The sequence below is a fragment of the Camelus bactrianus genome, chromosome 12 (genome assembly GCF_048773025.1).
Source record: "Camelus bactrianus isolate YW-2024 breed Bactrian camel chromosome 12, ASM4877302v1, whole genome shotgun sequence".
Lineage (NCBI taxonomy): Eukaryota > Metazoa > Chordata > Mammalia > Artiodactyla > Camelidae > Camelus > Camelus bactrianus.
The window spans coordinates 56,987,504-57,007,058 of record NC_133550.1 but is presented as its reverse complement, the minus strand read 5'-3'; the positions used below and the strand labels follow the sequence as shown (position 1 = coordinate 57,007,058).

The window sequence follows — 19,555 nt, the reverse complement described above, 5'->3', positions numbered from 1 at the left end:
TAATTTTGCCCAGTTTTATCTTTTCTTTCCTATGTACAGTTGAGCTTTTGTCTTAACTTTTACCTTTAAAAATTTTAGCTTTGAAGCTGGAAAATAAAATTTGAGAAATATCATTATTAAACTATTTTTGAGAACTCTCTCTCAAGGTAATTTGCTGGCCACTTGGCACTGATACTTTTCAAACTTGTTTTCATAGTGATGAAAGCAAAAGCAAAATTATTGGTTTCTATCAAGTTTTAATATGCAGTGCACTTTTGATTATATTAAAAAGCAGATTCATGGACTTAAAACTTCTAAGTTGTGTTATATTCACAGAATAAAATTTTCACAAAGGCTTTTGGGTTTTTTTGGTTTTGTTTAAGGGTGTTTTCAGTGTTTTACCAGAAACTGGATTAGGAATTAAGAAATTTAGTTCCATAGTATATGTATGAACAGACTTCATCAAACTATAGAAAATCCATTGAAGTGCCATGTCTCAAGTCAAAGTCCCCATCTGTAAAGTAGGTGTGGTTTATTATTCACAGGTAAAAACATGCCTTATCTAGCTTCAACTCATAAGAAGTCTTCAGTATGAATTAGTATTTTAAGTAATAGTTTAATGTTGTCATGGCATTTTTGAAAAGAATTGACCTGATCTAGACCATAAGCATGTCTGTATTCACAATATCTTGTATGAGGTTCTTTCTTTCCCTTTTGCAAATCACTTAACATTTTCAAAGAATTGAAGAACTGTACGATAAATAAGGGATTAGATTATTTAAATCAGAAATATTTCTTACCCCTAAAAATTCTGTGAGTTCTAGGATTCAGCCCATTATTTATTTAAAGAATTGCCTATATGTCAATAATATACGTACATAACAATTTTGATACCACATTTGCTTATTCTTCTCTTTTAGATAATCTTGATTTGTTGTAGAATTATTCAGTATCTCATTAATTTAAAATTTTGTGGTAATTTAGATAGTATATAAAATCTCAGTGAGTAAGCTTTTTAAAATAATTTCACCCACAGAGAATTTTTAGGTAATAGACGTTCTCCTGTCATCAGTAGCTTTCTGAAGACTTTAAAGTTTCAGAATTCTTTCAGCCTGACTTCATCTTGTGGATCCAACACTGAATAGGATTTCTACTGCTTAGGATTCTTTGTCATATCATAGCCTGCTATAAATGTGATGTGATTTTTAGTACCTAGAACTCTTTCTAGCCTTTAAATCATTAAACTGTAATCTAAAAGTCCTTTTTCCATTAGAGCAAATGTATACATAGACCTTCTAATACCTAATATTTGAGTATTTAAAAAATTTAACTCTTCTGTTCCTAAAACAAATGAAGAAAACTTGTGTTCATTGGCTCATCAGCCATTAATTACATACCCACTGGGGGCTCAGCTCAGTGGTTCTCAATATTCTAGGCAGTAGGTAGTGATACACAAAACAGACATACTTTCTGCCCCTATGGATTATATAGGTGTGTGTGTGTACACAAAACATGAATACGTTAAAAAAAGATACTACAATAATAAAGTTAAGGAACAAAGAGATTGTAAGCTTTATGTTTTTTAAGAGTAAAAATACTTAGAAGTCAAAGATTTTAAAAATTGGAAGACAAAATTTGACCTATTCAATTTCTAAAACTCTGATACAAGGTCTTTGAGATTTTTGCCCCCTAAATTTAAACTGATCTTTTTTTCAATATGTGTGGAGGAGGGGAAATGTATGCATTAATGAAGTTACTCTAGTTTAAATTCTGATAATACAATGTAGTTCACCAGTGTACAGTGATGAGGACAGGACAGTTGAACAAAATTTTAATTTATATAACTTAGTGGAGTGTGTGATTTGTCAGATACAAACAGACTTTTTACCCAATAACTACACATATTTTGGAACAAAAATACCAATTTTAATTTCTAAAGAATGATACAAGAAGATACTTTCTTCACTAATTTGGATATTCACCTTCAGCCAGGCAATAAAATTCTTTTAAAGCCTAGATGGGATAGGGAGAAGGTGGTGCCTACACAATGCATGAGAGAGGCAGTGGGATTGTGGTGGTGATTTTGGAGTTTACTAGTTTTTACTGATAAGTGAATAACTTCTGTGCTGCAGTTAAGTCTATGAAATGAACCTTCATAATGTGCCATCTTTAAATAAACATTTGTCAGTGGACTGGATTATTTCAACAGTATTTCTGGACGGGGTGTCATTAAGTAATTTTGGTTTTAGACTTGGGCTAAAAATATTAAAAAATAATGTGTTACACTAGAAAAATCGTGGGCTTTGGTGGTCACATGGGTCTGGATCCTATTCTTAGATCTGCCACTTCTTGTATGACTTGGGCAGTTACTTGTAAGCCTCATTTTCCTCCAATGCAAAATGAAGATAATGATATCTACTTTTCAGAGTTATCATAAAGATGAGAATAAAATTAGCTGTGTCTCTAGTTTTGACACATTTTAAGCTTTTGCGTGCTAAATTATACCTGCTATTTCTGTAATTGTTAATGTAATATCCTTAAATTTTAAATACTTGGTTTTATATCTCAAAATTTAATCATTATGACCTAAGTTTCATCTTAATTTAATAATGAAGTTTTCACTTAATTTAATAATCTATCTATCTTAATTTAATAATTCCATCTATCATGGAATTAATTTGAAATAAGGCAGCTGAGGCAAAATATGTTAAGCCATGGTGCTAACATTACTTGTTGGCGTTCTTTAGTACATAATACATATTAAGGTTCATAATGTTTTAAATAGGAGGTAGCTTATGCCACTTGAATTCAGGTTGTAGAATTAGAAATTTTAGAGCCTCTACCTTTTTGGATTTACAAAGATATGTTTTTTGTTTATTTTTTTTAATAAACAAAGTTGTATTCTGCATCTCTCTTCTTCATCTTGGGTCATATCATGAAAAACTGCTTCACCATTCTTAAACTTTAAAACTCGTAGTGTTTTGAAAGTTTAATTAAAGTAAGCTATATAGTTCATCTTCAGCTGTGCCTACAGCAAAACCACTGTCTAGTTTGGGGTGGCAGTTACGTCTCATCAGGGTTTGGGATTTGTGAAATGGGAAGTCTGGAGATGTGTGAGTTTTAAGTTGTTTTCCCCAGATAATGAGTTAGAGTAACTTTAACATTTGCTTCCTTTTTTAAAAATATGTGATAAGACAAATAGGAAAATCCTTTATTTCTAAACTTTTTTCATGGAAAAGAAGTAAATTTTTAAGTTTTATACTTCATTGAAGGCAGCTTCACTTTAAATGTCCTGTAATTTTCAGTGCTTCTTATTAGTGAGAGAGTCATTGTTCCCTTCAAGCTTTCATTTTTGAGAAAAAATAAAAAGCCTAGAATTTCAGTGTCATAAAACATTCCATGCTCATGACTAGTCTCTGACTTTTATGCAGAAAGTCTACATTTTTGTACTTACCAGAAACTACAGCACATTATTTTCCTTCAAGCTGTATTTTACTTAGGAAAAAAAAGAGTTGGTATATCTCTGTTCATTCTCATCCATGTAGGTATTTTTATTTGTTCATATAGTAAATAAAATATATTTTGACAAAAATCTGAGATCAAAGGGAGAGGAAATCATCTAAATTTTTAAATTTGGTTTTATAGGAGTTCCATCTGGAATATGACAAATTAGAAGAACGGCCTCACCTGCCATCCACCTTCAACTACAACCCTGCTCAGCAAGCCTTCTAAAAAAAGACTTCCCTTTTCTCGGGGTATGGCTGTCTCAGCACAATACTCAACATAACCGCAGAACTGATGTGGCTCAGGCACCCTGGTTCTCATTCCTTGAGGATCTGGCAATTGGCTTACGCAAAGGGTCACCATTTGAGGTCCTGCCTTACTAATTATGTGCTGCCCAACAACTAAATTTATAATTTGTTTTTCTCTAGTTCGAGCAGGGTCTGAATTTTTTCATTTATTTTCTTTTTTTGCCAGCAGACAGACTTGGGTCTGCAAAGACAAGCAAGTACACTGACAGAAGTTTGCCATTTAGTTTCTAAAATGTAAAAAAGAAAACCCACAAAGGACTCAACAAAATTAGACCACAAAATTTGCATTGTTCATTGTAGCACTATTGGTAATAAAATAACAAATGTTTGTGCATTTTTATGTGAAGATCCTTCTCGTATTTCATTTGGAAAGATGAGCAAGGTCTGCTTCCTTCATTTTACTTCCCCCTTCTGTTTTCGAAAGGCAGTTTAGCCAAGCTTAATGCAAGAATATCTGACTGTTTAGAAGAAAGATATTGCCACAATCTCTGGATGGTTTCCAGGGTTGTGTTATTACTGAGCTTCATCTTTCCAGAATGAGCAAAACACTGTCCAGTCTTTGTTACGATTTTGTAATAAATGTGTACATTTTTTTTAAATTTTTGGACATCACATGAATAAAGGTATGTATGTACGAATGTGTATATATTATATATATGACATCTATTTTGGAAAATGTTTGCCCTGCTGTACCTCATTTTTAGGAGGTGTGCATGGATGCAATATATGAAAATGGGACATTCTGGAACTGCTGGTCAGGGGACTTTGTCGCCCTGTGCACTAAAGGGCCAGATTTTCAGCAGCCAAGGACATCCATACCCAAGTGAATGTGATGGGACTTAAAGAAGTGAACTGAGACAATTCACTCTGGCTGTTTGAACAGCAGCGTTTCATAGGAAGAGAAAAAAAGATCAATCTTGTATTTTCTGACCACATAAAGGCTTCTTCTCTTTGTAATAAAGTAGAAAAGCTCTCCTCACTGCAGTGTTGACTTTGATTTGAAATTGTGAAATTATTTCTTCAACATGAAAAGAGGAAAAAAACCTAAAGTTTTATAACTGAATGGTGTGACTGAACAATTTAAAATCTAGTCTTTTTTTTCCCCCCAGCTTTTGACAAGTCATTTAATGGAACCATATACCATTTTACTTCTAAGTTAAAAATGTAGACCTTCTTAGCATTAACCAAGTTCAAAATGGAGGAAACTATTTTTTAAATGAATTATGGCAGCATTACAAGTAAAAACTTCCTGAACACTCTTGAGACACGATACTGTGCTTTTGTGGGAAGTGTATGAGAAATTTCTTGACAGACCTTTGAGATATATCTTGAAGTAATGTGCAAATGAAGGTAAGCCAAAGAGGAGTGGGGTAGACTTTCCCTTCAGTTCGCTGGCCTGGGTATTTCACATACAAGTTGATGGACTCTTTTCCATCTAAAGATAAATATTTGTTTGAAGGCTGATGCTATAAAAGAACTAGAGATATAAGTAAAAAAAAAAATCAGTTTTGATTCTTAAAATTTTCATTTTTAACCTATTTTGTTATGAAGAGAAAGTTTGTTGACATTTACCAAACCATGTTTGAAAATGAAACATTTATGACATTGCTGTGTTTGTGTATCAGGCATATAAAGTGACTTACAATTTACCTTTTTTTCTATGTATTCTGAGATATGAGAAACTGACATACAAATACCAGGATTTTTTAATCTTTCAGATTTAAACCAAAGCATCTGTAGGAAAAATGGCACTTACGTAATTATATTTTAACTTTTGTGCAAAAAAACCCTTCACAGAACACATACCATATTTGATGTAAACGAGAGTCAAATCCTAGAAACTGATTTCTTTAAAAAGATTACATTTTTTCATAATGACTTTGTAAAATGTAACTTTTCCTACATAATCATAAGAAACAGGTGGAAAGAATAAGAGAAAGTGGAAAGGGATCTTTATTCTTATGAGTATAAACATAACAGTTCGAAGTATCACCACCATCATGATTGATGCTGTGTGAATGCCTCAGAAAAACAAGAGTAGCTCATATCATGTGGTTTGTTGTTTCAACTCTAGTTGTTTAACTGCCATATACCAAGTTTTAAGTAAATACTTTTCCAGTTTTCTGAATTCTTTGTACCCTGAATCATCAAAATGAGAAAACTCTTGCATGTAAACTAACCGCTTATAACTTGTTACTATCAGAAACTACCATGCTCTCAACTTCAAGTTTTAAAATTATATTTCACATATTTAAAATACTATATTAAACTTTAATATAACACAGTTAATATTCCTTGGTTTAATAACTTGTAGTTATACATGTACAGAAGTTGACCTAAACTAATATTTCACATTTTATTTAGATTTAGTTGTTAATTTTTCCCTATATAACTAGACACAGATGTGTACATTATGTTATATAATTTTTGTGATTATGCTATAGTTGGCTTTCTGGAAACAAAAGCTATTTAATTGCAAAGGAAAGTCCTTTTAGTTAATTAGTTTCAAATATATTCTGTGCTGCTTGTAATAATATAATAATATGATAAAACTCCATCTTCAGGGATTTTTTCACTATACAGACAGTCTTCCTTAGATATAACAAATCTTAATTAACTGAAAATTTAAATTCTTAACCGTATATAAACCATTTAACTGGTCTTTTCCGTTTTGCCACTGAATTTGGGACACAGTAGGTGCTGATAAATACATGTTGATTAAATGGTATAAATTGACAATTTCAATTTGAAAATAAAATGTACAAATTAAAGCACTGGGCTTTGAAGTAATTTACTATTTTTTTTACTGTAATTTCATTTTCAAAAGAATCTTTTTAAGCATTTTCAATTTACTTCCAAAACTTTCAAATTTTTCCCACTCTACCCTTTCTGGATGATCCTTCCTTTGAATCCTCCTTCATTCCAAAATCATAGATCTTCCATTTTTTGGCATCTGAGCATGGCTGCAAAGGATTCAGTTACTTTAACTTAAATGTGCTTTATAGCATCAATTTTGCAATGAAGTTGCTGAAAGCCTAAATGTGCATGTGTGCAAAGAAAGGGGCTGTCCATATTTAACTTTCTCTTGACTGTGTGTGTAGTTTACAAAAAGACATAGAAATACCTAGTAACGGGTTCTATTAAAACAGTCTCTGAAAAATGAGATAAGCAGATAAGTATATCAATGTTTTTTAAAACCTAGAACCTAATGTCATGTCACAAGGTTCTCTCCTGGCCACTAACATTACGAGTGTTAGATCATACCATGAATAAATGACAAATCTAGGAGATGAAGCAAACACGTTGAAAATCAAAATTGGAATCTAAATCTAACCTAGTAATTTTTAAGTTGCGTTGGGTAGGAGGAGGGTATAGCTTGTGCTTAGCACGCACAAGTCCTGGGTTCAATCCCTAGTACCTGCATTAAATAAATAAATAAATAAACAAGCCTAATTGCCTCCCCCCTCCCCCCAAAAATAAATAAATAGGATACATTGCATCAGAATACTTAAGTTTTGCACTTTGGTTGCTAAAAGAATAAATAAAGGATGGTGGAATATATATACCATGGCTTAAGAGTGGTCCATATGTAGATGAATGTAAATTGAGATTTTATTGCCAAAAATACTAATTCAGCTACAATAACTAAAGTATGAGTGCTCAGAACAAGGTGGAAGTCTGCTGTGTTGTAAGAGCTGCCATGGCCTGGGAAGGCAGAAGAAGAGAATGTGGCACTCCTTATGGCTACCAAGGCAACATACCAAGTGTTTTACATGCATGTTATTCTATCTTAAGCATAGCATCACAAAGTAGGTTTTGAGTACCCCCACTGTACATTAAATTTAAAATATCATTTAAAAATAACCACCTAAGAAGAAGGAATGTTTAGCATTAGAGAATAGACTTTGGAAACATGTTACCTATCAGTCTCGAAGTATCAGACTGAAGAGCTGTCAATGAAGGACAAGTTTGTGTAACCGAAGGGCAGAACTACAACCAATAAGAAAGATTTCAGCACCGTATTAAGTTGTAACTGAGGTAACAGATTTTGAAATTAGTTGGGTTGTAAGGCATTAGATTCAACCTCATGCAACATAACTAAGGAAGGACTGGCTGGACAGCGTTCTGGGTATAAGGTAAGGAGTTGAACTGGATATTAAAAGTTCTGTCATTGATTGAAGAAGTGTTTAAGTGGGATAATTACTGCATTTCAGCAAACCTAACTGCCAGCAATTTTAAGGCAAACCATTATTTTGTGTACCACTAAGGAAGGAAAAAGTAGCTCAAGCTGTGACAAGCCACCGACTACAAAATGCATACCAGTTTCAAAGATGTCATGCAGGGGAAGAATTGAATTGATGAGTTTTAGACTTTGGAGAAGAGACAATGGACAGCGAAGGAGAAACATGACCGCTGTCTGCAGATGCGTAGGAAGGACTTCAGTGAAGAGGACGAGTCTGAAACCAGCAGGTGGAAGTTGAGACTGATTTTGCTTCTCTATGTTAAGGCACTACCCTACAGTATTAAATGCTTCATAAAGTGAGGGTTCCATCAAAAATGTTCAAGCAGAAACTAGGTGACTATCAGAATTGCTATTGAGAGGACTTTTTTTTTTTTTTTTTTTTGAGTGAAATGTTGGATTTGATACCTTCTAGGCCTCTTCAGCTCTTCTGAGATGTTGATACCTTTTTCTTGATCTAAAGTTATGGAACACGATGTCATCAGGGTTAAACATATACTTGAAACACTAACCTAGTTTAAAAGGTGCCCTTTGAGTCATAGGTAAAGTTTACTTTAAATTACTACAATATCTTTGGAAAGTAATCAAAACAGAGTTAAGAAGGCAACTCTACCCAGCTTACCTTTTTTTTTTTTTTTTAATTTTTGGATAGGAACATGAACAGTACTAAGCACAACAAATAATAAATCATATGTATGTGCATATTCACCAGATTTATGTATGTATTTAGTTCTACACTCAAACGTGGTTTTTAAATTTTAAGGTGAATTTCAGCCTGAAACTATACATTGTAATAGTGTGCAATCTGTTTTCTGCCACAGTAGTGATCACAAAATTTAGATGAAGCAATACTCATTTCTTAATCATAAAATGGACCATTAAAGTTGATTATAAAAAGCTCAGTTTGGATTGAGATAGCTGAAGGAACTCACCAGAGTCAAAGTAAGCCTCAAGTTAGGTAATTCTCAAATGTAATGTGCATGACAGCCAACTGGGGAGCATGTTAAAAGTGTCGATTTTAAGCCTCAGATTGATTTTCAAATGTCTAGGGTGAGGCCAGGAATACACACTTCAGTTAAGTACCACATGTCTTTTCTGAAAGCGAACCACCAATTAACACTTGAACTATACTTCGCCTGCTGCTAACTAGAATCAAGTCTTAAGATTCTGGTGAAACCCAACTAAGCTGATCTGGGGATAATGCATTCCTGTGTTTCAGGGACACTCATTTACTTTTTACTCTATCAACCAGGGTTCAGTGCAGGCAGCAACTGCATTGTAACAACAGTATTTACCCGAGCAGGATGCAAGGAACGCTAAGTCCATTTCCAAGTGTAACACAGCAAAGATGCCTTTTTTTTTTTTTTTCCCCAAACCTTAGCTATTTCTTAGGGATATTTTTGCTAGATCTTAGATTTCTACTTCAGTTTGTATGCATAAAAAACTGCTAAGGGCAACAATGTGCATTATCAGTATTCTGTCCAACAACTGAAAGTTTCTTTTTTTCTTTTAAATCCAGTCATCCTATTGTATAAACACTAAGACCTGACAAGATTTTCATGATATATTTATCGTAAGAATTCAATATTCAGTTTAAAAAGCTAATCATTTTCAGATGTTAGCCATACAATTTTCCCCCAGTCATTTAAATGACTTCTTGAAAATGTACGATGATAGTCTTCATTGTCAATATTTCCTGTCTCTGTTGAAAACCCAAATTATTGCCGTCTAATAGCTTATGAGCACCACTTGACACATGCCAAAAAAAATACCTTGGCTAATCAACTACTCATCTTTTCTGTAGCAAACTAATTTTTCATTCTTCATGAGATTTATCTTGGTTTTCATTTCCAAGGCCTAATAGGCATCTACCACACCACAAATAAATGTTTTGGCATTTTTGTTATAGAAGGCGAAGTAAAACACCTTGTTTATACCCAAAGCGCTAGTTCCTTTAAGCAACAATTGAGAATACTAACTGAGGAAAACAAACAGAATTTTTCCCTATGAAACAAAGCTAGTCTCTAATTTTCATGAGCATATCCTGAAACAATGTTCTGGTAACCTGCACTTGTATTTAGCCTAAGTAACATTTTGACCACATAATACGGTTTTTAAAACTTTCAGTAAGTGATTTTTTTTCTTCCAGACCAATCTATTCTCTAGTATATACTGAAGATAATTTTAGGAATAACGCATCAGTTTTTTTTTTAAACATTCTGGAAGAAATGCATCAAATTTCAAGGGTGTTATGATGTTAACAAATTGCTGGGTATACTTCATTATTCTTAGAACCAGCCCTATTGATGCTCATTTATAATGAAAAACCTTTAAAACTGAACACTGATGGTTATTCAAAAATATACAGCTCAATGAGAAGAAATTACATGCAGGAATGACATAAATAGTTTTATCCTTTGTATAAAAATAAAGATTTGGGGCAGCCAGGCTGTTTTGAAGGTCCCTTTAAATCTGTTACATACTGAACATTTATTTTAAGATGTAGTTTTAATTATCATATGTAACAGTTGCATGAAAAATGGTCTGTCTTAAGAGAAAATTTGAGCTGTTAAATATTCCCCCTCTTAAGAGTCAGACATGTTTATTTTTAATGTTTTAAGTAATTGATTATCTTCAAATGGTTAATATTCTTCAAATACAAAACAAGTCATGTTCCTTTATTTAGTGAAAAATTGTACCTCAGTTTTTAAAAATCAAGTCATATGTTACTCCTCTGCTCAAAAAAGCTTATTTCCAGATTTCCGGTTTTTTAATCTAGTTTTATATAATTTTTTTCAGCTCACTCTAAATGATTTAATATTTGAATATTCAATTAGTTGACTTGCACATAACGTTTTGGAATTCCAATTCTGTCTAATGATGAGCCAAAATCATTTTACAATGATATGGTTAATTAATGAGCAGCAAAATCCACCATCCCAGAAGTGTTTGTAGGCTGCATAACGTGGAAAAGAAAGCTGCAGACTTTGGTTTTAGAGAACGTTACAGCGATACCCTTTCAGTTACCTATTTTTCTTAGCATTTGGGGGTAAGGATATGACATTCGTCTTCTAAACCACATCAAAAGAGAATACTGAAGAAACTGAAGATCAGCCTAAGAAGAAGAGGCCTGAGGACATGGTAATTGTCCTTCCACGTCTGAAGTGAAGTCATTTGTAAGGCATTTTACCTTTAACCTACACAACACCAAAGCACAGAACAAGGACATTTACAAGGATGTCAGGGCAGGGCAGATTTCAATTTACAAGCATTATGTCATAATTTTTTTTAAAGGTTCAGCAATCAAATGAGTAGCATTAGCAGTCATCACTAGAAGTGTCCAATCAAAAGCAAGGAAATCATTATTGGAAGTATTAGGTGATTCCCTGCATTAACAGCATGGGCTTCTCTTCGACCCTAGAACTATTTAATGACTTGTGTTAACATCTAGTTGTTCCCTGTGTTTACTTCTACTTTGAATCTAGCTTGAATTTCTAACAAGCCTCTCTGAAACCTAAATACTACACTTAATCTCCCTCTCCTGCATAAAACAGTACTACTTAGATTTGCTGTGCATCTGAAAAAGAGCTATTTTCAACACAAGTGATTCAGAGTAAAATTAAACAGGACCAGATTAAATCACCAGCTCCTTCATTCTCTACCCACTGTCCCCCTTCAGAGTCAGGTTTCACAATATCCATTTTGATCAAACCTGACCATACTTGAACCATATGATTTTAAATCCATATGTATTACCTACACTTCTTTTTCACTAAATACAGACATTTCTTAGAGATGGCACAGTATAGCAGAAAAAGAATGGCCTTGTAAAATCCGGCGTGGTCAGTATAGGCAGAATCTGGGGAAAATTACTTTATCTTGTTCCTCATCATCTCATGGGAAGATTAAATTAGGACATTTGCTTATAGTGGGTGTTCAGCTGATGTAGGTCCATTTCTCCAAAGACAAACCCTCTCCCTGTTAGTCACCGTACCAGGAGGTGCTCTCCGTATTTTGAAAGACCTTTTAACAGGACTGGGCGCTATTAGAGAGTAGTACCCAAGTTTTTTGAAGAATACGGGAAGAACGGAATCAACCTGGAATAAAAATCGTAAAATGTTAAAACCATCTTCTAGTCCAACCCTTTTGTATGAGGAGGAGGAAACTAAGAAACGTCAAGTATCTTGTGTCAAACTATTTACTGTTAATGTTGAGACCAAAACCTCTTAGCTTCTTGCTTTCTAATTCCAAGGCTGCTTTTCCTTTTACTACATACGTGTACATATACCTCCCATAGAAGTTCACTTCTATTAACATGAAAGACAGGTGGCGAGAAGTTAGGAATTTCAGCTGCACTTCCGGTACAGAATTATGAATTTACTAATATGAAATGACTACCTGTGATTTTTGCTTTTCTTTCTCAAGTGCAAAGATAAAGGCCATATGGAAACAAATTTGAACTTTTGAGAAAATATTTTTAATAATCATTCTTCACTATTTCAAGCAAAATGCAAAGTCTTTGGGAGCTTCCTTTCCTGCTTAATATTTAATTAGGTGATATTTAAAATCCCTTCCTGTTATGATTATAAATACCTAGAAGTAGTTAAGTAGTGTTCTCAATAATAATTATCTGCTCAGTATAATAGGTAAAGTTTATGGACAGGAAAATATAAAAATAATTAGAAAAGATAGTGGCCATATAGGAAATTTATTTCGAATTTAAAATTCTGACTGTAATAACAAATATTTAACATTCACAATGAAGCATGGCAAGAAAGTATCAGCAAGCTGGAAACAATTTAGTACAACTGTAAGCACTTTTTAAGACCAAATAAAAAGGAAACTTAATTTTCTGTGACAATAACAAAAATCTAAATTTATATAAGCTGAATGAAAAAGAAAAGATAAAATTTGTCAATTTTTTTGCTGTTGGATCCCTCATGCTTTCATTTATATTTATTCTTATCTAATAATTCTAAAACCTATCCAGAAGGTGAATTTTAATGAGAAAAGGTGGTAATACAATATTAATTTTCTCTCTTATGTATTTTAGCTATTCAAGTGTCCAGTAGCAGTTGGTTACTGAAAAACTACACCATGTGCCAATTTTTAAAACCATGTTATAAACACCTTTCCCAACATACTCCAAATTCCCGTCTATTAAGATACCAAAGCCCTACTGATGAGAATCCTTTTTAGAATCTTTCAATAAAAGTATATATAGATATGAAATTGTATACTGCAACTTTAGCAGCAGTCATGGGACGTCTTGAAAAACACTATCAGAGGGTAGGGTATAGCTTAAGTGGTAGAGTGTGTGCTTAGCATGCACGAGGTCCTGGGTTCAATTCCCAGTACCTCCTGTAAAGTAAATATACAAATAAAGCTGATTACCTCCCCCACCAAAAAAAGAAAAGAAAAGAAAAATACTGATCATAAGAACAAGTTATAGACAATGGTTTTTATGTCCTTGTTTAGACAGGCTTTTTCCTTTAAAAAGAACATCGTCGAGGCTTGGCCATGATTCTCCTGAAAACATTGCTGCAGACAATGATGTACATCAAATAAGACAGTCTGGTTCTGCGTATTGCATTTTTAATCTTAATTTTAATTGGTGAACAACTATGCAAAGAAAGGACTAACTTTTTTTCTTCTGTGTTGCTTCTGCCTTCCACAGGAAACAAGATCCTCAGTGACCTCAGAGCTTAGCATCCCTGACGTCCCAAGGTGTCTTCCTACTATTCCAACTTAAGAGAGTCAATGGTGATCTGTTTTCAGAAACTGCACAGCTGACATATGCAGTCTTCCTTGGAAATGTGAAAAGGCAGCATCAGCTCCAACAAATGAAACTAATAATACGCACAGTGTTCAAGGACAAAACAGAAATTTGGGGAGTCTTTTGATATGTTTGACTTTCAATAAAAAAACACATGAAATAATGAAAGGTTCAGAAGAGAAACAAGCTAATTTAAAAAAGAGGAAATAAGAGGAGAAAAGTAAATGTTTAAAGAACAAGAAGGCTAGAAAGCAACAGTTTCTTCCACTACTTTGAGAATAATTATAAGAAAGGAAAGTGACTAACTGCAGTACTTGAAAAAATGGATTTAAAAGTCCTTAAGCATTTAGGTTAAATTAAGACAGAACTTTCTGATATTTTTCTTCTCTATGCTTAGAAGACCATCTTGCTTCTAACTTTTGAGGCAAAAGATTCATTCACAGAACTCTTTGGGCTCTGGAATCATTGAAAAATGAATCACATTCATTAAACTATTTTTAGGCAACCCCATCCCTGTGTTTTATGAGCACTATAGGAATTAATTCTGCCTCAAGGTTAAGTTGCTCAGCATACCGGAGCTAGAATGAGTGGATCTGATTTGCTGGCCACTGCCTCAGATCTTAGATTGGCTTTAGCGTTCTTCAAAAAGAAGATTATGATAACCCGCCGTAGAAAAAAAGATTTAGATTCACACTGAAAATCTGTGATCTCAGGTTAAGCTGTTTCAACTATTAAACTCACTTTCTTTTCAGGCAGTGCATGTAATCAATTGTCTTTATGCCAACAGAAAAGGAAGAAAATAACATAATTTCTAGGTAAAGAAGGAAAGAAGTCTAGTCCCTCAAAATTTGAAAGGAACTAAAGTACAGTGTCTTCCTGATTTGGAAGTTTTCCAAACCCTACACCTTCCCAGTTTATTCAGAAAAACACTCAAGGTCTTCCTGTAATGAAACTTGCTTTGGAAATACTTTTACCTACAACATAATGAAGTAATGCGAACTCAGGACTGCAGTTGAAAGGTACTATACTATTCAGTAACATTTGAAGTCCAAGAAAGAGAAGTCAAGAATTCCATGATTTGATTTTTTCATATTCATCAGGAACATAACTGAACTTAATTTAAGAGTACATTCATTGGGACTTGCAAGTCAAGAAAAAGATGTGTTTTACTTATTTTGCAAAGAAGTGAATATTCTGATTCTTCAAAATGTAGGTCGAAATAGTTCTCCAAGTTTGGTATTTTGATAGAAGTGTGGTTTGGAAAAAGATCATCTTAACTTTAGAAAGGAAAAGGTCACGGAAAGAAGAGAGGCCGAAGGTTGCCTGGGCGAGGTGGGGAGGTGAGAGTGGAGGGAGCATGGGGAAGAATTAAGAGAGCAGAACGCAGCTCTAGAAACAGTACCTGTCCCAAAGTGGGTCTGCACACCGCTACCACCTTGCACAGCGCTCCTGGAAAGCTCGCCTACAAATTCCGCGGTGGCCAAGAGTGGGTAGGCTCCCAGGGAGGGAGACAGAACAGAGAGGATTCCGTTCTCGGGAGGCCGGGAGCGAGGGGACGGTCCTGATGGGGAAGTGGTGTCTCCTTCCAGGACTGCAGGTCTCTGCATATGTTTCCTTCGGGTCCTATTCAGTCGTCCCAGCCTTGGGACAAACTGAGTTGGGGTCGACCAGGCTGTCAGAGACCGAACTTGCCGCGAGGTCCACCCAGGACCCAGGATGCGAGTTTCCCGGGTCTCGCCAGTCGCAGGCTCCTGCCCCCACGTGCGTCGCCTCCACAGCACACTCCGTCTGACTCAGCTCGTTACACTCCTCTCCGCCGCCCTCGGGGCCGGGCTGGGGCCGGGGGGCGCGGGCTGCGCCGGGAAGTTTGGGAGCGCGGGGACCCCGCGGCCGGGCCGTTAGCGCGCTCACTGTGCGGGAGGCAGTGGGGAGGGGGCGGCGGCGGGGCCCCGCCTCCCGCCCCGCTGCGCGGCGGGCCGTGGCGTGGGCACTGGCTCCCCCGGGCGCCCCCCGGCGCACGCCGCTCGCGCGGGGGCTTCCACCCCAGTCGCCGGGTCCGGCGGCGCGCTTTCCCCGGAGCGCCCTCCGCCTGGCCGCGGGCTCGCTCTGCCTGCTGGCCGACCAATCCTCGTTTGGAGTTCAAAATTCCCGCCGCTCCACTAGCGCTGCCCCCCTCCCTCCCTCGCTCTCTCGTTTTGTTGTTGTTTTTAAACTTTCACTCCGGCTAAACTATATTGATCTTAAGCTTTCATCTCAGACGTCCCTCCAAAGGGTTTAACAGGGCTCCAGCCGCCCTACCCTCGGGGCTCGCCAGGCCGGCGCCCACGGCAGACGCCCCGGGGCGGGGCGCGGCGGGAGGGCCCGGGTCGGCGGCGGGTGGGGCCGGGCGGAGCCGGCTTCCGCACCGCGGAGCCCCCGTGCTCGCCCCGGATCAGCCGCTCCAGTCCTTGGGGCAGCTGCCCGGCGAGTCCGCGGAGCGGCGGCAGTTGGGCATGGGGACGGGGAGACGCCGGCCGGGAGGAGGCGGGGTGGGGGAGGCGGGGAGAGCGCGGGGGCGGAGGCTGGCAGGGGGCGCTGGAGGCAGGAGCCGCCCGTGCGCTCCTCGCGCCCGAGGGTGCGGGAGGCTCTGAAACCGCGGCTGCACTGTGAGCCTCCGGGACCCGGGCGGCGGCGGGCGGGGTGGGGGGCGCGGGGGCGCTGCCGCCGCCGCCGCCGCCGGGGGCGTCGCCGGCCTCGGCCCCTTTGTTCTCGCGCGCTCCCCCGCGCCGCCCACTCCCCTGCTGCCGCGCGGCGGCGGCGGCGGCGGCGGCGGCGGCGGCGGCTCCTCCCGCCCGAGGCAGTCGTGCTCGGCGCCGGGGGCGGGAGGGGGCGGGGGGAGCGCGCCCGCCGCCGGGAGTGGGGGGCGATGGCGAAGCTCCGGGTGGCTTACGAGTACACGGAAGCCGAAGACAAGAGCATCCGGCTCGGCTTGTTTCTCATCATCTCCGGCGTCGTGTCGCTCTTTATCTTCGGCTTCTGCTGGCTCAGTCCCGCGCTGCAGGACCTGCAAGCCACGGCGGCCAACTGCACGGTGCTGTCGGTGCAGCAGATCGGCGAGGTGTTCGAGTGCACCTTCACCTGTGGCGCCGACTGCAGGGGCACCTCGCAGTACCCCTGCGTCCAGGTCTACGTGAACAACTCTGAGTCCAACTCCAGGGCGCTGCTGCACAGCGACGAGCACCAGCTCCTGACCAACCCCAAGGTAAGGGCGCCCGCGAGGGATGCCGCGCTCCCGCGGAGGTCTTGAGGTTTGGGGGAGCACAGCTAGACCCTGCGCGGGGTGGCTCGGAGTCTGCTCGCGTGACCGGGAGGCTGTACTCAAACCGGGACTAAGTACCACTGTCCTTCCGGAGGGTTTGTTTGCGACGACCCATGGTGCCTGGAGGCTTTCTTCACAGATTTTTTTATTCCCTCACGGATTTCTCAGATTTTGAGGCCTTGGCTCAGCTTAGGTCTGGCGCCTACAGGATGGGTTTTGGAGAAATGCAAGGATCCAAAAGTTAACTTTTCCTCCGATTAAAGCCAGTGTGGTAGCGGGGATCCATGTACTCCCGCGCGTGGTCAAGTTCTGGACTCCCACTGGCCGCGTCCAGAACTCGCCTTGGGAGGTCCAGGGGGTCCAAAGCCCCTTGAAGGGTGTTAGAGGTTTCCTTGCCTTTTAGCTTTAGACAGTCGTTTTTAACTTGGGGTCCAAAGATGAGCTTTTCTGGGTCGACAAAAGACGTGGAATCAGATGCGAAATTCTGTATAGGTTCCTTTTGGGCGGGTGCAGACGACTTCTAGTTTTCGTGAAATTGATGCTCAGAAGGGTCTAGAGGGAGCCTAGGGACAATTGGGAGCCATCTGGAGAACGGTAAAACTTACTGAAAATAGAAAACCCTCCTTGAAATGTACCGAATATTCCTTTCTTGGCAACTTTTTTCTTTCTCACAAGCAAAAAAGAAAAAACCTGGTTAGGACTCGAGGGATGGAGAGCAGAGAAGGGGAGACTCAGAAAACTGTTCCCAGTGGAGAAAAAACTTATAAAAAGCAGTGTCCTCAGTCTGTGAACTAATTGCGCTTTGTAGTACACCTGGTTTTGCCAGAAGGGTCCGTTCGTTCGTTCTTTCTTTCTTTCTTTCTTTCTTCTCGGTCCTTTTTGCTGTTCTTGTTTCTTAACTGTCAGAGAATGTATCTTCTTTAAAGTTGTTGATATTTTCCCCATTTGTGAGGGCAGGGCTTGAAAATCAAGCCAGAAAATAATCCAAAAAGGAATGAATCTTATGTACACAGGAAAACTTTCTGTTCAATGTGGTATAATTATATCAATCCAAAAGAAAAAAATTCTGTTAATATTTTAAATGTATTTAAGACAAGCTTCTCATTTCTGTGCAGTAAAACTCCAGATCTTGTCTCCTAAACAGTAAATTCTTGAATTGCGGAAATTTTTAAAAAGGAATCCCTTTTTGAAAAATATGCCTTCTCAAAAAAAAAAAAAAAAGATGCTCCTGCTGACAAAGGAATATTCATCTACCTTAAAAATAATACTTATATAAGCAGTAAATATAGAAATACAGAGTTTAGGTAGAGTATAATGTTCAAAGTCTTGAAGAAGCAATAATGTCTCAAAGACAGATGTTAAGTTAATCGAATCCACGCTCAGGAATTTCAAAATAGACCACAGGGTTTCAGAATCGACACTTTTTTTTTTCCAGAATTAAGCCATTAAAATAAAAGAAGGTGCCGGGCAGTAATAGTGATTTAGAAATTATATGGTAGTTCATCATTTAGGTGTTGTTCTAATTGTTGAAACGTTGCTAATTAGTTTAAGATCATGGTTCAGGCACTAATAAATTACATACACATATACCAGTAAAAAGCTAATGTTTACTCAAGACACTGAGAAGATAGAATTTACTACAAAAAGGCTGTTTTGCAATTTCCAGGCAATTCTGAAGGATCTGGCGGAAAAAGTTAATTGAGATAATTAGGACATAGGTTTTTAAATCACTTGGAAGGAGTGGTAAATGCTTTATGTAATCCTGGGATTTGATCTCTCTCTCCCTCTCTCTGTTTCAAATAATCTTTTTTTTTTTTTTAAACCAGTGCCAGTTTGGATCCTGGCAGCAATCATTTTAAAGAAGTATCAGAACAAAATAAGATTTTATAAAGTTAAGTATTCAAGAAATGACAACTGAAGAAAGATGTGTCAGTGTTACAGAAAATGAGGAATAACATCCCATGCAATTTAGTTAAGGTCTCCTCAGCCAAAGCAATGTATGTCTTTTTATACAAATTATGATTGCATTGTAGCATTTACAGAACGTTAGCATGTTCTTTTGCAGTCACCTTTCTACTTTTGAGCAATTAAATGCTCAATTTGGAAATTCTCATAATTAGTGATGGAAAAATTCCGCGTAACTAAAATATTGTGCCAGAGTCCAGTACATCAGCAGAAGTTTTCCACAGTGCTCTTGCAATTAGGCAATACCCATTGCTGTTGCATCTTGCCTCACCTCTTTTTTTTTTTTTTTTTAATTGAAGTACAATCAGTTATAATGTGTCAGTTTCTGGTGTATAGCACACTGTCCCAGTCATGCATATACATACATATATTTGTTTTCATATTCTTTTTTCATTAAAGGTTATTTCAAGATATTGAATATAGTTCCCTGGGCTATGCAGAAGAAAGGCCTGGGCTCCCCACCCTTTGTAGAATGCCTGCATTCC

General features: G+C 38.0%; 2 protein-coding genes across 9 annotated transcripts in view; both read left to right on the top strand.

The window, feature by feature from the left end:
* CNOT2 (CCR4-NOT transcription complex subunit 2) overlaps positions 1–4,770 on the top strand; it is a 104,841-nt gene extending 100,071 nt beyond the window's left edge. For all 8 annotated transcript variants that reach the window (XM_010958872.3, XM_074375422.1, XM_045519464.2 and 5 more), the window contains one exon: positions 3,625–4,770. In XM_010958872.3, the coding sequence (XP_010957174.1) occupies positions 3,625–3,711 (87 nt within the window). In that variant the 3' untranslated portion in view covers positions 3,712–4,770. The remainder of the gene's footprint in view (positions 1–3,624) is intronic.
* Positions 4,771–16,609: 11,839 nt separating this feature from the next.
* Positions 16,610–19,555, top strand: part of KCNMB4 (potassium calcium-activated channel subfamily M regulatory beta subunit 4) — a 53,574-nt gene continuing 50,628 nt past the window's right edge. The window contains exon 1 of the mRNA XM_010958869.2: positions 16,610–17,048. Coding sequence (XP_010957171.2) covers positions 16,713–17,048 — 336 coding nt within the window. The 5' untranslated portion in view covers positions 16,610–16,712. The remainder of the gene's footprint in view (positions 17,049–19,555) is intronic.